We start from the raw sequence: 16,566 nt of genomic DNA, 5'->3' as shown, positions 1-16,566 counted from the left end.
CCAGGGGTGAAGACCGGAATCTTGTTGAGGATTTCCTTGTCCTCCTCCGTGTCGTCGCGGGCGATGAAGAGCGAGTGGCCCATGCCGCACGTCAGGTGGTGGATGTAGACGTTCTCCAGAGGGCGGGCTTTCTTGGGCACCGTCGAGGACTTGGAGTCGGCCTCGCCGTAAGCGAGCTCACCGTACGTCGGCGATGGGCCCCAGCTGATGACGCAGTCATCCGCAGCCACGACTATGGAATGATTACTGTGGTGTGGGGTGGGGGAGAGAAGAGAGATGGCTGTTACTACACGGCCCACATCAAATCAAAATGGGACTGTGGATATATCACGGCACTCATTACAAATGGTGTCTACACTTGTACAAACATACAGGCAAAAATATGTCTATCATGTGTGAGAGTTCTAACTACTAGGACTCAAAGACTTCCTTGGAAAATACAACTCTACTCATCAAAACCTCACCTGCTTATTAGTGCTTGAAGAGAAAATGACAATAAAAAAATTAATTTATCACTATTCCAAACTGCCTACATTAGATTTATTCATTATGTCATTACAACAAAAAAAGTATTACGTACCTTTTTCACTTACATCTGGCTCTTTTGAGTTGAATATCAGTAAGTGTCACTTTCCCCACTCTGCTTCCATACTGCATACCCATGAATAGTACCAACTTTTAACATTTGTCATAAATTTCTGGCCACGGTTACACTATGCGAAAGTACACATAGTTTGCTTCCCAATAACTTCTTGAAGTTTGAGCATGCAGTCACACTACTAACAAAACTATATGTATGTACAGTTTCAGTGACGCAAAACTACCATCAGTTAGGGTCTCAATAAAGTCCCCCCCACCCCCGAATATAAAAAAATGCATACATGTAACAGCATGCAAAGGAAATGGGAGTCAAAAGGAGCCTGAGCTTTCCATCCTAGCAGAATTTTTGTCATAGGCAAATGTTGTGTGTAGTCCTTATATATGGGATTGCTTTCCTTGCCTGTTTGTCATTTTGCCTCTGACAAAGATTCTGCTAAGATCGAAAGCCAGGCCCCCTTTTGACTTTTGACTCCATTGGCTCACCACTATTGGATAAGCAGTTTTAAGTAGCTTTTTTTGCTACACCATGCAAAGGAATGCGCAATGTGCTCAAACAAAGTGAATGGATCTATTATCTAGTCACAAACTTCTTGAAGTTTCAGCCACGCATGGTCACTCTACACAAAACTATGCACAATTTTGCAAGAAATGAGAAACTTCAGAAGTGCACGCCGGAAGCTTCGTTAGTAACTTCTCTAGAAGTTTGCGGCCACACTGCCTGAACTACAAGAGGCAAAATACTGGGTAACGAATTACACATAGTTTCGCTCAGTGTGACCGTGCCTAAAGAGAAGACATGCAGTCTCCCTGAGGATCAAAAGATGAGACTGGTATCTTGGCTGTAGAGAAGGAGGGAGAGGCTTGAAAAGCTTACTGTAAAACCAGAAATTTTTGCCTGCAATTTGATTTTGCGAATTTCACGAGAGCCAAGATTCATGAAATTAAAATGTACGCAAAAGTTCTTGTCTACACTACATGCATTGATTGTTAGTGGCAATTTGCAAAAATTTCACGCCGCAAATATTTTCCTGCTTTACAGTACCTGCAGCCTACACTTCTAACGTTCCAGCCGCTCAGGTCTTGGACTGGCTTGGGGTACATGGTGGCCTCACCGGTAGTCTTTGCTTGGCCCCAGAAATACAGCTGCCTAGAATTTGAGAAAATAGATAAATTAATACATTAAACATTGATAGATAATGAACAAATAAGCAAAAGCACACATACATTCATATACCGCAAAAGCTGCTATTTTTGTGTGCAGACATTTTTGCAGATGAGGCGGTCACAAACATTTTTGTGACGTGTTTTTTTCGTGATTTGTCACTGAGGCCATTAAGACATTATTGCACTAATGCCTGTCTGTTTGCAATGTTTTTGTGTGTTGTTAAATTCGCAGCCCAACAGCGATTCGCAAAATTCGTGAAAATTACAAGAAAACTCTCACAAAATAAAAGCTTTTACAGTACAAACAAGTGAATCAATGAATGTATGAGTAAAACAGGGATGCCAAAATTCGCACATCGAAATCAAAGTGATTCCAGAAGCAATCAGGGTGATACTTGTGTGATACACATGTACATGCATCTCAATGGACAAAGATAATTTCAAATCAGGGAAGTTTTTTGTTGCTGTTGCCATGACCTCAAGAAATATTCAAGTTTTCAGTGAGCCTCCTGCAAAATCAACCAGGAGAACATAAGATGTACGGCCTCTGAAAGAGGTGAAAAACCCAGAAAAACATACAGTCTCCATCTAAGATATATACATTGTAGATACACAGAAAATCAGCTGAACAATAATAAGGAAAATTACTTAGTGAGAGGGACAGGTGTATGAAGAAGCACCTAAAATAACCAAGATACTGAGGAATTCTAAAGAACACTTAGGGAGAAAGATAGAGACTGACAGACAGACTGGGAATAATCAACACATGCAGAAAGAACATTGAGGCAGAGTGTGAAAAAGTGAAGCATTCAAAACATCTAAGTCAGGGTTCGATACCTGCACCCTTCCCATTATCATTAAGTATTCTTCAATTAGACATTCCTCCACAGTACGCAAACCACAAGACTGTGCATTCTAACAACAAACATTTAAGATAGAAATACAGTCAAACCTGTAGATAGTGGCCACCCAAGCGAGATAAGGTGGCCGCTATAGACAGGTGGCTGCTATAGACAGGGTCTTTAACCTGGCGTTTCTCTCTTGAGGATTTTTTAGTAGCCACACATAGCAGGCAGCCGCTGTATACAGGTGGCTGCTGGAGACAGGTGGCCACTACAGACAGGTGGCCACTCTAGACAGGTAGCTGTTACACAGGTGGCCACTATAAAGACAGGTAGTTGTTATAGACAGGTGGCCACTATAGACAGGTAGCTGTTACAGATAGAAGGCCACTGCAGACAGGGTCTTTAACATGGCTTTTCTCCCTTCAGGATATATTTTTTTTTTTTTTTTTTTTGGGGGGGGGGGGGCCACATATGGCAGGTGGCTGCTATAAACAGCTGACCACTATAGACAAGTGGCCACTATAGATACTGCTACAGACAGGATCTTTAACATGGCTTTTCTCTCTTGAGGATTTTTTTTTTTTTTTCAGTGGCCATATACAGCAGATGGCTGCCATAGACAGGTGGCCACTACAGACAGGTGGCCTACTAAGGTAGATTTGAATGTACAATCATACGGGCACACACAAACAAAGTCAGGATTGTTCCACCACTCTTTTGTACCTTGCTCTGTGACAGCCATACAGTAGCTGGACCCCGCCTCAATCGTCTGGGCCCCCTTCATGGGCATCTCAAACAGCTTCACGCTCCGCGGGACGGGCTCGTCGTCGGGTTTCTGGTGGCCAAGGCGACCGTATCCACCGAAGCCCCACGTGAATACTCTCTTCTGCATGTCCATGGCAATCTAAGTTTTCATGTTTTTTGAAGGTGACCATTTGCATTTAAGAGAAAAAGGTGACACAGAGCATTAGTTACAGTGTATTCACTTGATAAATCCACAATACAAAGCATATCCAGTGTAACTTTTTCTATTGGGGGGGGGGGGGGCATAAAAATGAGAAAGAACACATTTGCTTAATTACTTGAAAAAAATTTCACATGAATACAAATACCATACAATTCTACTTTAGCCTCATGGTCTCTGTATTTTTTTTTTTTTTAATCTTTTTTTTTTTCTTTTTTTTTTTTGGGGGGGGGGGGGGGGGGGTAGGGGAAGAAGGTGAACAAAAGGAGCATTAGTTTTAAAGATATATTTGCTACACAAATCCTACACACATAAGCCATGTCCATTGTACTCTCCTGTCCTGTTCTTTGAGGGAACATAACATTGAAGGACATCAGTTCAGACACGTTCACTGAACAGATTCATCACACAGAAAGGTCTGTGGCTCGGCGAACAAAGCAAGGTTACCGCATGGCGTCCAACGCCGCAGCTGCAAACACTACTTGTAAGTCCTGAGACTCTATTGTGGCTCTAGATCACGAATATCTACAGGATATTTCAAGATTTTGTCATCGCCCCAACAGCACACTCATCATGTTGTGAATTTGATCGGAATACACAGGACACACTCTAGCTGAATGATGTAAAGATCACTCAGGAAAAACAGAAATAGTGGATGCAGGTAGGAGGGAAACAAGGTCACACTGTGACTCTGGCAAAAAAAAAAAGGAAAGAAAAAATTGGCATTGGAGCACAGAAGACTTCTTTTCAGTTCAATATGCTCTGTGATGGTCAAAAAAATATGTGTTGCAGAAAATGAAAATGCACAGAAGCAAAGCTGCAACTTCCCAACTTGTTTCTGTGGTGTATTGCATGCTTTCTTGCTCAATCTTCCCTCATAAAGAAGACAGACAATAAATCTCCTCTTCTACAAGTATTCAAAAAACATGCCTTAGTACACAAAACAATCTTCCACATTTGCATGGACTATTGATGCTATACCATTACTATCTCAATTTCATGAGAGTTTGTCATTCCCCCTCCCCACCCACTTTGGAAGCTTCTGTTTTTATAATACCTCATGACGCATATTTCTTCTCCTACTTATTGTGTCTGGGCAGTTGATGGAAATTAGTGTATCTGCTCTTCAGAACGAAAATCTGCCAAACCTGGTTCAGTAGTCACCTGAACATAAAGATCACAAAGTTTGCATTTTCACACTTTTTTTTTTTCATACAGGCCACCCTGCCCATTATTAACAAAAATCATTTTCTTTGTGAAATTGACTCACGGAATGGTTGTTTCCGCACGCGATGTCCTTGACGACAGTGCCTTGGAGGTATTTCAGACCCTCGCGGCCCTTCTCGATGAAGCACTGGATGCGCTTTGGTGTGGACACGCATTCTGATGACAGCTTGCTGGCGCTCACGCTGTACTGACCGTTTGTGTTGTGCCCTGGACATGGGACAACACGGCCAGAAAATTGAACACTCGTTACTGCAGCAGTTAAACTTCAACTCTCAATATTTCATGCACTATTACAGTTTTGCTGAATGAACATTTCCATGATACAAAAACAAATAACTCCCGTTTATAATATCTTTAAACAAGGTGGATACTCAAATAAATCGATAAGGAAATAAATGAAGGCAATGAAAACTAATTAAATTGATTACTGTATATGCCATACATTTAGAGAGTCTAATTTTTCGCGAATTGGGACTTCCAGATAATTTCAGAGTGGTTCAATTCGCAACCGTGGAGTGCAGGACTGTACAGAGAAATGTACACGGTATATGCGTGCATGTCAAATTCATGTCGGCATCACAGCTTATAGTTTTGCGCGTTTCTGAATTCGCGAATAGCACCAAACTCTCTCACAAAACACGCTCATGAAATATAGGGTGTACACAGTAATTGACCAAGAAAACAAATTTGCTTGACAAAGGCGGAAGACTATCATGTTTATATCACTGAGTCTCATATCTGATTAGATAACAGAAAGCAGTCAAGCAGGTTATCATGATAATTAACCAACTGAATGGAGGGAAATTCTGTGACTTCTGTGAGTGAAAGTATTCATGATTACCCCTTGCAAGTAAGTATTTAAGCTGCATGTGTTAGCAAGAAAAGAAAGCAAATTAGTAAAACCATGTGAGCTGTTATTTCATGTGATACACTTACCCATTAATTTTGATACACCTAATGCATGCAACAAATGGCCGTAAAAGCCATCAAGAAACTATTAAAGGCTGGAGTATTCACAGCAGCCTATACCAGCCATGGATTTTTGAATTTCAGACACTCTGATATCTTACTGATTTCTACAGGATTATTGCATGCATATCAAAGGTTCAGTTCGGACTAAAGTCAGCACATTTGTATACAGGTATTCACTCCCGAGGAATGAAAAATTTGTAGATGCATAGAAAATGCTCAGAAACAAGGATTTGCCTTGTCTTCTCATGGCTTAAATCTTAAAATGTTTCTCAAATGAATTAAAAAATGCTTAATGTAGATGGAAGATGCGCTGTAAACCCCCAAATTACTCTCCGCAGTCCAATATATTTGCTTTTATGTTGTTTCTGGCACCAAATAACCTAACACACACACACACACACACACACACAAATGCAAATCAGTGAGTTTACTCAGAAAACATGAACACAGCATGAGGATTTCTGTGTTTTTGCAATCACTTTGTTCAGCTTTTAAAAAAAAAAAAAAAAATTGTATATATTTTTGCCAGAGTTCCTCTTTCTATATCTGTGAACACATGGGCTGACCTTTGACCTTGCTAAATCTTTGAAGGGTGAGAGGAAAAGATATAGCAGTGTTTGTGTGAGAGACCATACCGGTACCTAATTGGCTGTACTCCTGACTGCCGAAGGAGTGCAGCACGCCCTTGCAGTCGAGAATGATGCTGAAGTCGGCCCCGCATGCCACCTTGACGATGGGTGAACCGTGGTAGTTGGGCTGATGGGAATGAAGAAAAAAAAGCGGGACAGAGAATTGATCAGATTTGGGGGCACAAACAACAAAACAGAAACTGTAGCCATTCAAACAGACACTCACCAAATATTCCATCAAACAAGTCCAACTAGTCATTAGTTATATTCACACGCTGTTCCTAAACTATAAGTTTAGGTTAAAAATTTAACTCTAGATGATTAGCTTGTAGTTTAGTGCTGAGTGGAGGCACTCGAAAGTTAGCAATCAAAGTTTAGTCGATGATTAGAACCACAAGACGTCCATTAAATAGGATTTACGCTCTATCCACGAGCCAAGGGGGGGGGGGGGGGGGGAATCCCACTTGTAATTTCGCTCTGTGTGGACACAATAATCAACAAGCTTGTGAGTTAGCGTGAACCTCGCTTCTCGTTCGCTTACGGGTCAACCTCCAGCTGCGCCATTTTGTATCATGGGCATGTAAAGGTGACCATAGTCAAGACTCTGCACTTCCAGTACAATCATTGAGTGGGATTCGCTCATACGTTGCATCTTAAAGTTTAGGTGCACGTGTGAACTCGCATCATGAATTCAGGAGTGGAGCTAATCATCAACAGTCAAGTTTTCGATCTAAACATCAAGTTTGGCAACTGCGTGTGAACGTAACTATACTATTCATACTATGCATATCTAAGTTTAATTTTATAGCCAAGCTAGCTCCATTTCATGTTATGATTTGTTAATGTTGTTTTGCTAAGATGCCATTGTTTTCTAGGAGAAATGTAGGCCTATTCAACATGTCTTTATCTTCTCAGAGATGTTCAATATCATTTGTTTTACCCTTACCCTATTTGAATATGGTTCACGATTTGCTGAGCTTATGATTCCAAAACAGATTAGTAATAGCTAACAGGAAAAGATCAACAGCTATTAAAGCTTTTCATGAAACCAAATGGAAGGAAATCTGCACATCAACTTCTATTTGGTAAGAATGTTGGTGATTCTTATTTTTGTTTTCACTTTTTCTCTCTCTCTCTCTCTCTGGTGTAACAAAACTTTGATACAAACCAACTATTTCGTAAACAAAAATGTTAATTTCGAAACAGTTTGTGTTTGATTGACAGGCTAGAAGAGAAAGTCATCACAACACCTGCATGTTAAAAAGAGTCTGTGGTTGTTGTCTTTTTTTTCTTATATTTGGACATGATTTCTTTGTGACAGCATCACAAGTATAATTGTTTACCTCAACATTGTCTTTGTATGAAGAACAGGTGGTGAGGGAGGGGAAAAAATGATTTTTGTTTGTAAAGAAAGTATGATGAAATCTGCATCTTTTGTTTGGTGCAATGTTTGTCTATTTTGGGAGTTTGTCACAGGTGCAAGAAGAAATCTACACCCTGGGCACCTGGCTTTGGAATGCAGACAACATGGTAGGTTCTTTTTTGAGGAGGAGTTCTTTGTTCTCATGTTGCAACTTAAAATCAATAAATACTCCTGCTCTAAATATCAATGGCAGTTCAATAAACTTTGGTTTGCAGACTTGCTATTTTGGTACATTAAATTCAGAAAGCTGTGATCCAACAAGAAGTGAACTTTGTCTCTGCTCTAACTCAAAATCAGGATCTGGGATTTTCTTTGGCACAATACATTGTATGTCATAAGCCCCTCAAAAAAAAAAGTCAAGGCTCTTTGTTTTACACCACATAGATCTTTCTTTGAGGTAGACTAAAAGAAAATGTGAAGAAAAATAAAAAGAGGACACAAACTAACAAATCTCTTTTCCTACAAGTGAATTATTATTATCATCATTATCATTTTCTTTCTTCTTTTTTTTTTTTTTTTTGGGGGGGGGAATCTGCTTCTGGTCTTGCTTTGGCGGATGCTACTACGTACTAAAATTTGCTGTGTCTATGGGATCACCTTTTTTGCCAATAAAATCTGAACAGCAGAATTTTTCAAATTGGGGAAAAAAAAAAACAGCCACAGAAATGACCACAAATTATATGCTGGCACACAGAAATGTGATAATCTTTTGTTCTGTTCCGCATTTCTACAGACTGTATACCCCACCTTGCATGGTGTTCCGACAGACGCACTCTGTATTCCGATCCCGCACTGTCCCATCCTGTTGTCGCCGAAGGCAAACACCGTCCCATTGTCTGACGGAAACACGAAACAAATTAAATCATTTGATTTTGCAGAAGTTGGGTGGGGCAGAGGAAATATTCATCAAGGAAAAGAGAGAGAGAGATAGGGGGGCATACTTTTACAGGACAGATGACGAGGAAAAGACAGAGGAATACAAAATGCGTAAAATACACTAGATAAGGATTAGGAACAGGGTAGGAAAAAGGAGGAGGCAGAAATGGGGGGGGGGGGGGGAAGAAGATGAAAAGAAGTAGAGATATCAGTACAGGGAGATTTTGTTATAACAAGCTCCCTTATAGTGAGGTACCACTTTTTAACAAGGTGAATTTGGTGGTTCTTATTTTCTATCACCCTATTTAACTGGTCTCTTGTATTAAAGTTTGAGAGAAGGTACTGGTTACAGCGAGGTAAAATTGACAGCCCTCGTTATAAGATGTTTCCCCTGTACATAGCAGTAGATGAACACAAATGAGAACTAGACAACAAAGAGAGGATATAGAAATAGAGATGAGAATAGATCAGAGAAGACAGAGAAAAAGACAAATGAAGGGAGAATATGGGAAGAGGGGAAAATAGTTGGGGAGGAAATAATCCGACTAAAGAGGAGTAAGATAAACAGGAGAGACGGGTTAAATACAAACTGAGACAGACTATTAAAGTACCGAGATTGATTTAAAAAATATGCAACAGTAGAAAACTGAGCTGGGGCTGGACTGACACTGTTAAAACCACAATGTATGACAAGTAAAAAAATATCAGAAGAAATTTGTACTGTATACTACAGAAAAAAAATTACAGAAAAGGAAAAGAACAAAATATATATACAAAATATATATATTTCCTTACATAGAAGACAATCACAAACAGGAACTAAGAAAAAGTGAAATAGCAATCAAAGATGTTGTTTTTTATTTTCAATAGTGCTATTATAAGTTTGTCTCCACAAAGGAATGTCACTCGTTGCAACATGCAAACTGACATAAAAAAAGGATGAAATGAAATTCCGACTGTCGCCTCAGATTCACATCACTGCTGCTGTATCCCGCCACCTACGATGTGAAATGATGACACGTGGGAATTCTATTGTGCGTAAACACCTCAAAAACACTTTGAATCATGCCGTGATAATTACAATTCATGAGAATTCTCAGTGTACTGAACTGAATATTTTGAATCCTGCCATGGGCATGAAAAACATGTCAAATTCCATTTTTAACCTAATTTCTTGTCATATGATCTGCCAACCATACATATTTCTGTCTTTATCCATGTTATCCTTTATCCTGTATAAATGGAAATCATTTTTGCCTGAAAATAATACCACTTTGAGTGAGGCGTTACAATTTTTTTCCTAGTTGTTAGGATGTGATCTGTACTTTTGAAATACAAACAATAGGTGAGCCTGCATCTTAAAAAAAAAGAACAAGGAAACACTGAAGGTGATGGTAAATGTACATTAGACACACAAAAACATAAATTACAGAATTTTAGATTTCCCCGCTTTCAGAAGATGAGGGATTTCAGACAAAATCAAATTTGCCAAAATGAGGAGGTGATGTTATTACCTCACTACCCTCCATTTGGTTCGCTTTATAATAATCTTAATTTGTTCTTTCTAATTTCCTATTAAACATTTAAAGACATACTGCTAACAAATACTCTAACTTGCCAAGTTTAATGCAAGTTTACTGAAACTGGCTAAGAGTGAGAAATTACTGGAATGAAATATCCACTTTCACAGCAGTTGCCAGCAATGAGGGATGAAGTTACGGCAAATTCCTGGAAACATACAAAGATTCATTACCAGGGCTCTCTGATCTACTTTTTCAACACATTATGTTCTCGATGACGTTTTTCCACTGAAACTCAAATGAGATTTGACAGGAATTTGTGACAGCTCGTTTAAAGTGAAGTTTCTCCCCTCGCTTCTTAAATTAGCAACAACCACAAAAAAAGAAAGAAAGAAAGAAAAGAATGTATCATGCTCAACTAAATGCTGCTTGCAGAATTCCTCGCACACAAATCAAATATTAGCTCTGGAGAGTAGCATCTATAAGGGGTCCACAGATCAGAAAGGCCAGCCGAAGGTCATGATTAAACACGTTCCCAATGTTGCACTTTGAACCTTGCTTACATTCTTAGATCATTTCTTGATGTTTTGACTAACCCTCCAAAGTTTCCACGAAATTTTCACAATGGGCACACAGCATCAGGCTAGTGCTGTTGACAGGGAAGAAAAAAAACTTGCAATCTACATGTATGCCGGTGATTAGGTTTTGCAATAAGAACGTCCTTTAGATTCTCATAGTATCATGATTATGGAATGCTTTCAGTAGAGGGTTTCCACTTTTCCTGACAAAAAATTATTTAGTGTTGGCATTATGGTCTTGTATGAGGGATTGTGGTACATCTACTTAATCTATCACAGGGCTATGACAATGCGGCACAGTGCCTGCAACAGAAGCTTTTACTGCGCCAGGAAAAAACGAATACCATGTTGTGGTGATGAATGTCAGACGTTCATATTTTATGTACCAGACATGAATATTCCTACGCATGCTCACATCCCCGTATTGACTGTATTCATCGAATGCTTTCCTGGTATACAAACGCAAGGCTCTTGTCAATATTAGCATCGAAACAGGATGGTGACCAGTGAAACTTTATTACACCAGACATTCTATTATGAAATTTTCACACAGTGCAATTTTCCAGCTACTTAAGTCTCATGCACATATGTGCGTGTTGCAAACAGCTATCTAAACACAAGTAAAATATGAAATACATGAGACCCATTTGCACCCCACTGTGCAAATATCCTGTCTTCTGTAGTTTGGAAATTATATGAAATGGGATGAGAAGCTACAGTGAATCTTTTTCATTTTTTTCTCTTGCTTTATGAAAATTCAAATGACCAAGCCAAAGAATAGTAATGGACAGATACATAAAAATCATAAATTGACATTATAGGACACATATGCATTAATTATTTAGCAACAATCTACTATGTGGTCACAAAGTATGAAAAGGAAAAAGATTACATGGAAGAAAAAATCATTTATTGTGTTTTACTCTACAGAAGTGTTTGTACATTTTCTTCACAAAGGACTAGTGGAATGAAAAAAAAGGGAAAAAAACCCTGCTTATTGAGCAAAGAAACCAAGCATTGCATTCTTTCCTGATTGATACAGATGTCTGGAGACTAATTGTCAATGAATAGGGATCACCTAATCCCCCTAATCCTTACTATATGTCACTATTGTCTCCCTGTTGGACTGATGCACATTGCTCCACAAGAGTCGGCTTGCTAGAATATCTACTAAAACTAGGTCACGTTTGGATGGATAACAGAATGCTGATGAAAAAAAACACAAAAAAAAATGGTGAGTGGAGCTCAATGACTGGGCACAGAAAGGGTTCAAGTGATTTAGTGACAACATGTAATCCCTACCATAGGAATCAAGACTGTACCTACATTGTATAGCGCCCTCACTCCACTTTCTAGGAAGCATGTCAGCCAGATTGCCACCAAAAATGGCTCTGACCGCCTCTGAAACCATCCCTAATATCAAAGTGCTTCAGGAAATAAATCACACTATTAAGTCGCCCTTGCCTTTGCAGGTCAGCGTAGGCAGACTACAATTTCGTTTTGGAGATGCTTTGGGGCAGTTTTAGAATGGGATTTCCGCCTTGTACAAACGGAGCATTACAAACTCGGAAGGGTGCTCTCTTAGAGCTTACCTGTGAGACACAGGGTGTGGTTGCGGCCCGTGGCAGCATTGACGATGTGATGGTCCTTTAACCCCTCCACCAGAGTGGGCGAGTCCCGGCGAACGTCGTCCCCGTGGCCCAGCTGCTCTTTGTCGTTACGACCTTATGACAGAAACAATAACCAGAAGAAGATTTTATTGCTGTCCCTCCTCGCCTCGTGACTGTATCATAACAAGAAACTCGCCTTTTTCTCAGCTGCAAACACTTGAATATTTTTGAAGGTATTGCAATATCTCAAAGTTACTTCACAATCAGCAAGAAATGAGCTTCATGATTATCTTGTTGTTGTTGTTTTTTTTTCAATTTGATTATATTACAAAAATCAACAGACCATACCACGTATTTTAGCTAAATCAAAAAAGCCATTCCACAGACTTGCGAGGATGACCCCCCAACAGAAAAATTGCAGAAAAAGCATGATATGCATCAATGATACAAATGGAGGTATATTCCCAACTGGGACAAAATGTTCATTACCTTAAAAGTTTGAAGGCCTTTCAAGGAATACACTGTACATACATAACACAGCTGTCATTCTTTGTACATCTACCATGCCCCTAACGTTTCTTTTCTTCAAATGCATACACAATCATAAAAATAGATCACATCAACTCCAAAACACTGAGAACTGCATGAAACAATATGTGCCTCGCCAAATTGTCAGGATTATTGATTTTGTGACACAGCATGTCCTGGTATAACTCAAGAGTCACATACAATACCTGTACTGTAATACCAGCAGAATGCATGTTTAATGCATACAAACAGCACATAAAACATGAAGAGTTTATCTCTTGAAGATACCCTCACAGTTTACATTTTTAAGTTTTTGTCAGGTAATTCTAAGCCTGACAAAGTTATGTTCATACACAACTTACTAGGAATTTCATTAGGTTTCTAATCAGACTGTAGAACATGTGTATGAACATGACAGTTTGGGGTGGGGTATTCCTGTACATATTTGAGTACCAGCATGCATGTACCCTTACTTGGAGATCATCTAATCTTTAAGTGTGAATTTGCAGTCCTTTGGCAGCAAAACATACTTTCAACAGCACAGCTTCATCATCATTTAGATTCATTAAACCCATCAAAACTTTGCACAGTAATGATATGAAATGGATGTACCACTCAATTAGGCAATTCTGTGCAGCAAAGCCATGGAGATCAAAGGGAAAACTTTGATATACTTTAATCACAGAGATTACGAGATCATCGCACTGTACCAGTCTCCATTGGAATTATTTTCCCTCTTTGGGGGTATATCAAGTGGATTTTTCGCTTGCACAGTGTTTGACGGTAGAGGACTTGTTCTTGGTTGCAATAGAAATATTACTGTTCTCACTCATTGAGCTATACACGCATAATGTGCAAACAGTAGAAATACACCATTATCTCCCTTTCCCTACCCACCTACATTGTACATTGTATCTCTTCCAACTATACACAAAAATACACAAATGACCAAACACACACTTACACACACAATAAACAAGCAACACACACACTTTAAGACACATGCACACACATCCACACTGCTGCATCCACACACATCCACAAACACACATATATCCACACATACTGGAAAGTCTGTTGTAGAATAACAGGTGGCACACTTTGCAGATAATTGATAGATTAAACGAGATTTAAATGAAATTTAACATTGAAGTTTAATCATAATTCTACGAAGTACTAAGCCTAATATGAGGAATCATGTCTGGGTTGTACACCTGTCACCGATCAGAGAACGCCACACATTCAAAGTATTGTGTCCTTATTCAGATGCAAATGAGTACCTGTTCATGTACTGTGTATAAGTAGCCTGCTCACATCCGTACACGTCAGTATTTAAAGTCAGACTCATTCAACCACAGTAAGAAGGGGCGGGCAAGAAATTCATTCTCACAATCACAACTCAGTGCAATTCATGGATTACTTAGCACTCATTCACGTCAGGAGACGGGATGAACCGTATTATCGGGTGGGGACATGATTCCTCATATTAGGCTTAGTACTTCGTAGAATTATGATTAAACTTCAATGTTAAATTTCATTTAAATCTCGTTTAATCTATCAATTCTACTTCGTACAGCCTAATTTATTCGGAATCATGTCTGGGATTTCAAAGACGATGGTTGAATGAGACTCAGCAAGCAGAGTAATTATTTTGTTCGGGCATGATCAAACTTTATTCATGCAGGGGCTCCATTGCCCGTCTTATGACTCATGAGATTGAGAAAGGCAAAAAATAACATGACTCTTACTCGAGAGATGAAATATCAAGTGACTTTTTCTTCAGTTCAATAGGCTTCTGATAAAATCTCGCGAAAGTTCTAGCAGAGCTCCATCCTGCTGTGGAAAGTATTGTGTCTATATCCGTCCCGCCTCTTAGAGCGGCACTCGTAGAGGCGGCGCGAGTACTGTGCCCTTTATATGTAGCTGTGTCGATACCGGCTGACTGGAGGACGCCTTTAAGCCATCGGCTAATCGTTTGGGGGGAAACGTTACGATGAGGGCGATTGACAGAGAGAATGAGGTACCGATTCCCGCTTCGAAAACTTGCCGTCCTGCGAAGATATTCGCGTAACGTTTGGAGAACGCAGATACGGTCGTCCTCTGGGTATGCTGACAACTGTATCGCCGTAGCGAGTTTCCCGGGCCTGCTAGTTTTAGTGATGTGGTTAACTGAAAAGGTGACTGATGAACTCGAGACCGATGAGTCATGTGGAACTATGTAGGCTATAGTATGTGCTCTCTGACTGGAGACGAGGGCAATGAGCATGACGAGTTTGTGAGACAACTGTTCGAGTGAAATCTTGTCGTTAGGGCTGAGCGTGCGAAGGTAATTCAAAACCACGGCGACGTCCCAGGTAGAGTTGTATCGAGGTCGCGGTGGTCTAGAGTTGAAGACCCCTCTCATGAATCTCGTTACGAGTGGGTGTGATCCGACTGGATGGCCGTCACACGGGAGCAGAAACGAAGATAATGAGCTGCGTAAACTATTCAGAGTGCTGTATGCTGCGCCAGCGTGAAACTCCTCCGCCAGAAAATTAAGAACGATGCTTACATCCGAGCAAAGTGGATCGCTTTTCCACGTACAACAGAAACGGCGCCATCTCCTGTATGCCGAGTTATAGCACCTCTGAGTTGACTGTCTCCATGACCGCATGATGATCTCGGACGCTGCATGTGAAAGGCCTCTGATGCGTAGGCGTTCCCGGACACATGACATGCCGCTAACGTCAGGTGATGTGATAGCGGATGTTGGCTGTCGGAGGAAGGGAGAGATAAAATTCGGTTAGCGGGAGGCAGAATCACTGGGTGGTCTACTAGCATGCTCATTAGCTTGGGATACCAACTTTGTGTCTTCCACAAAGGAAAAACTATGATGGCCTGAGCCTGATCATTAGACAATTTCCGTAGAATTTTACTCATTAGGCAGAAGGGAGGAAAGATGTAGCTGCGAAAGCGCCCCCAATCGAGGCAGAATGCGTCGGTTGCCATGGCTTCGGGATCAGGACGCCAAGAAACAAAGGGAGTCATGCGAAAGTTCAGGCGCGATGCAAATAAGTCTACCTCTGGTGTGAAAAATAGTTCAGAGAGTGAGTCGAAAATATGCGCTGCGAGCATCCATTCAGTATTCAAATTAAATGTGCGCGAGTAGCCGTCTGCTATTGAATTCTCAACGCCGGGAATGTGTACGGCGGACAGCCAGATGTTTCTGTCTAGACACCAGAGCCAGATTGTGCGCGAGATATTATGTAACTCGGGGGAATGGCAAGTCCCGAAGTGATTAATGCACGACACTACTGAAACATTGTCCGATTTAACACGAATGTTAATGCCAGATTCGTTTGAACATAGTGATTGGAGGGCAAAAAGAACTGCGAGCAATTCGAGATTGTTAATGTGGAGATTCCTTTCTCCGGAGCTCCATTGTCCGTGCGTGCTGCGCTTGTTAGTCGGGCAGTAGACGCCCCAGCCTTCGAGAGATGCATCTGTCTCGAATTCCAGGTCAATGTTCCGCATGATAGGCGAAAATGAGTTACTTGAATTTGAAGCCCACCACTGGAGGGCATGACGTGCCTTATCTGACAGGGAAATGATAGCTTCAAAATCGCCTTGATTGCATTGCAAAGCAGTATT

At 40.4% G+C, this 16,566-nt stretch overlaps 1 protein-coding gene across 1 annotated transcript in view; it reads right to left on the bottom strand.

Moving 5' to 3' along the window:
* Nucleotides 1–5: 5 nt before the first annotated feature.
* LOC139729551 (protein RCC2 homolog) overlaps nt 6–16,566 on the bottom strand; it is a gene marked incomplete at its 3' end in the record, with an annotated part of 35,313 nt that continues 18,752 nt past the window's right edge. The window contains exons 4-10 of the mRNA XM_071640476.1: nt 12,391–12,522; nt 8,572–8,660; nt 6,414–6,528; nt 4,844–5,007; nt 3,323–3,513; nt 1,643–1,747; nt 6–246 (exon numbers count right to left, since the gene is read on the bottom strand). Coding sequence (XP_071496577.1) covers nt 6–246; nt 1,643–1,747; nt 3,323–3,513; nt 4,844–5,007; nt 6,414–6,528; nt 8,572–8,660; nt 12,391–12,522 — 1,037 coding nt within the window. The remainder of the gene's footprint in view (nt 247–1,642; nt 1,748–3,322; nt 3,514–4,843; nt 5,008–6,413; nt 6,529–8,571; nt 8,661–12,390; nt 12,523–16,566) is intronic.

Source organism: Diadema antillarum, unplaced genomic scaffold (genome assembly GCF_040938485.1).
Source record: "Diadema antillarum isolate AM-2024a unplaced genomic scaffold, OU_Dant_1.0 seq00000245_RagTag, whole genome shotgun sequence".
Taxonomy (NCBI): Eukaryota; Metazoa; Echinodermata; class Echinoidea; order Diadematoida; family Diadematidae; genus Diadema; species Diadema antillarum.
Note: the sequence above shows the minus strand (reverse complement) of the source record. Positions and strands in the feature narration are given on the sequence as shown.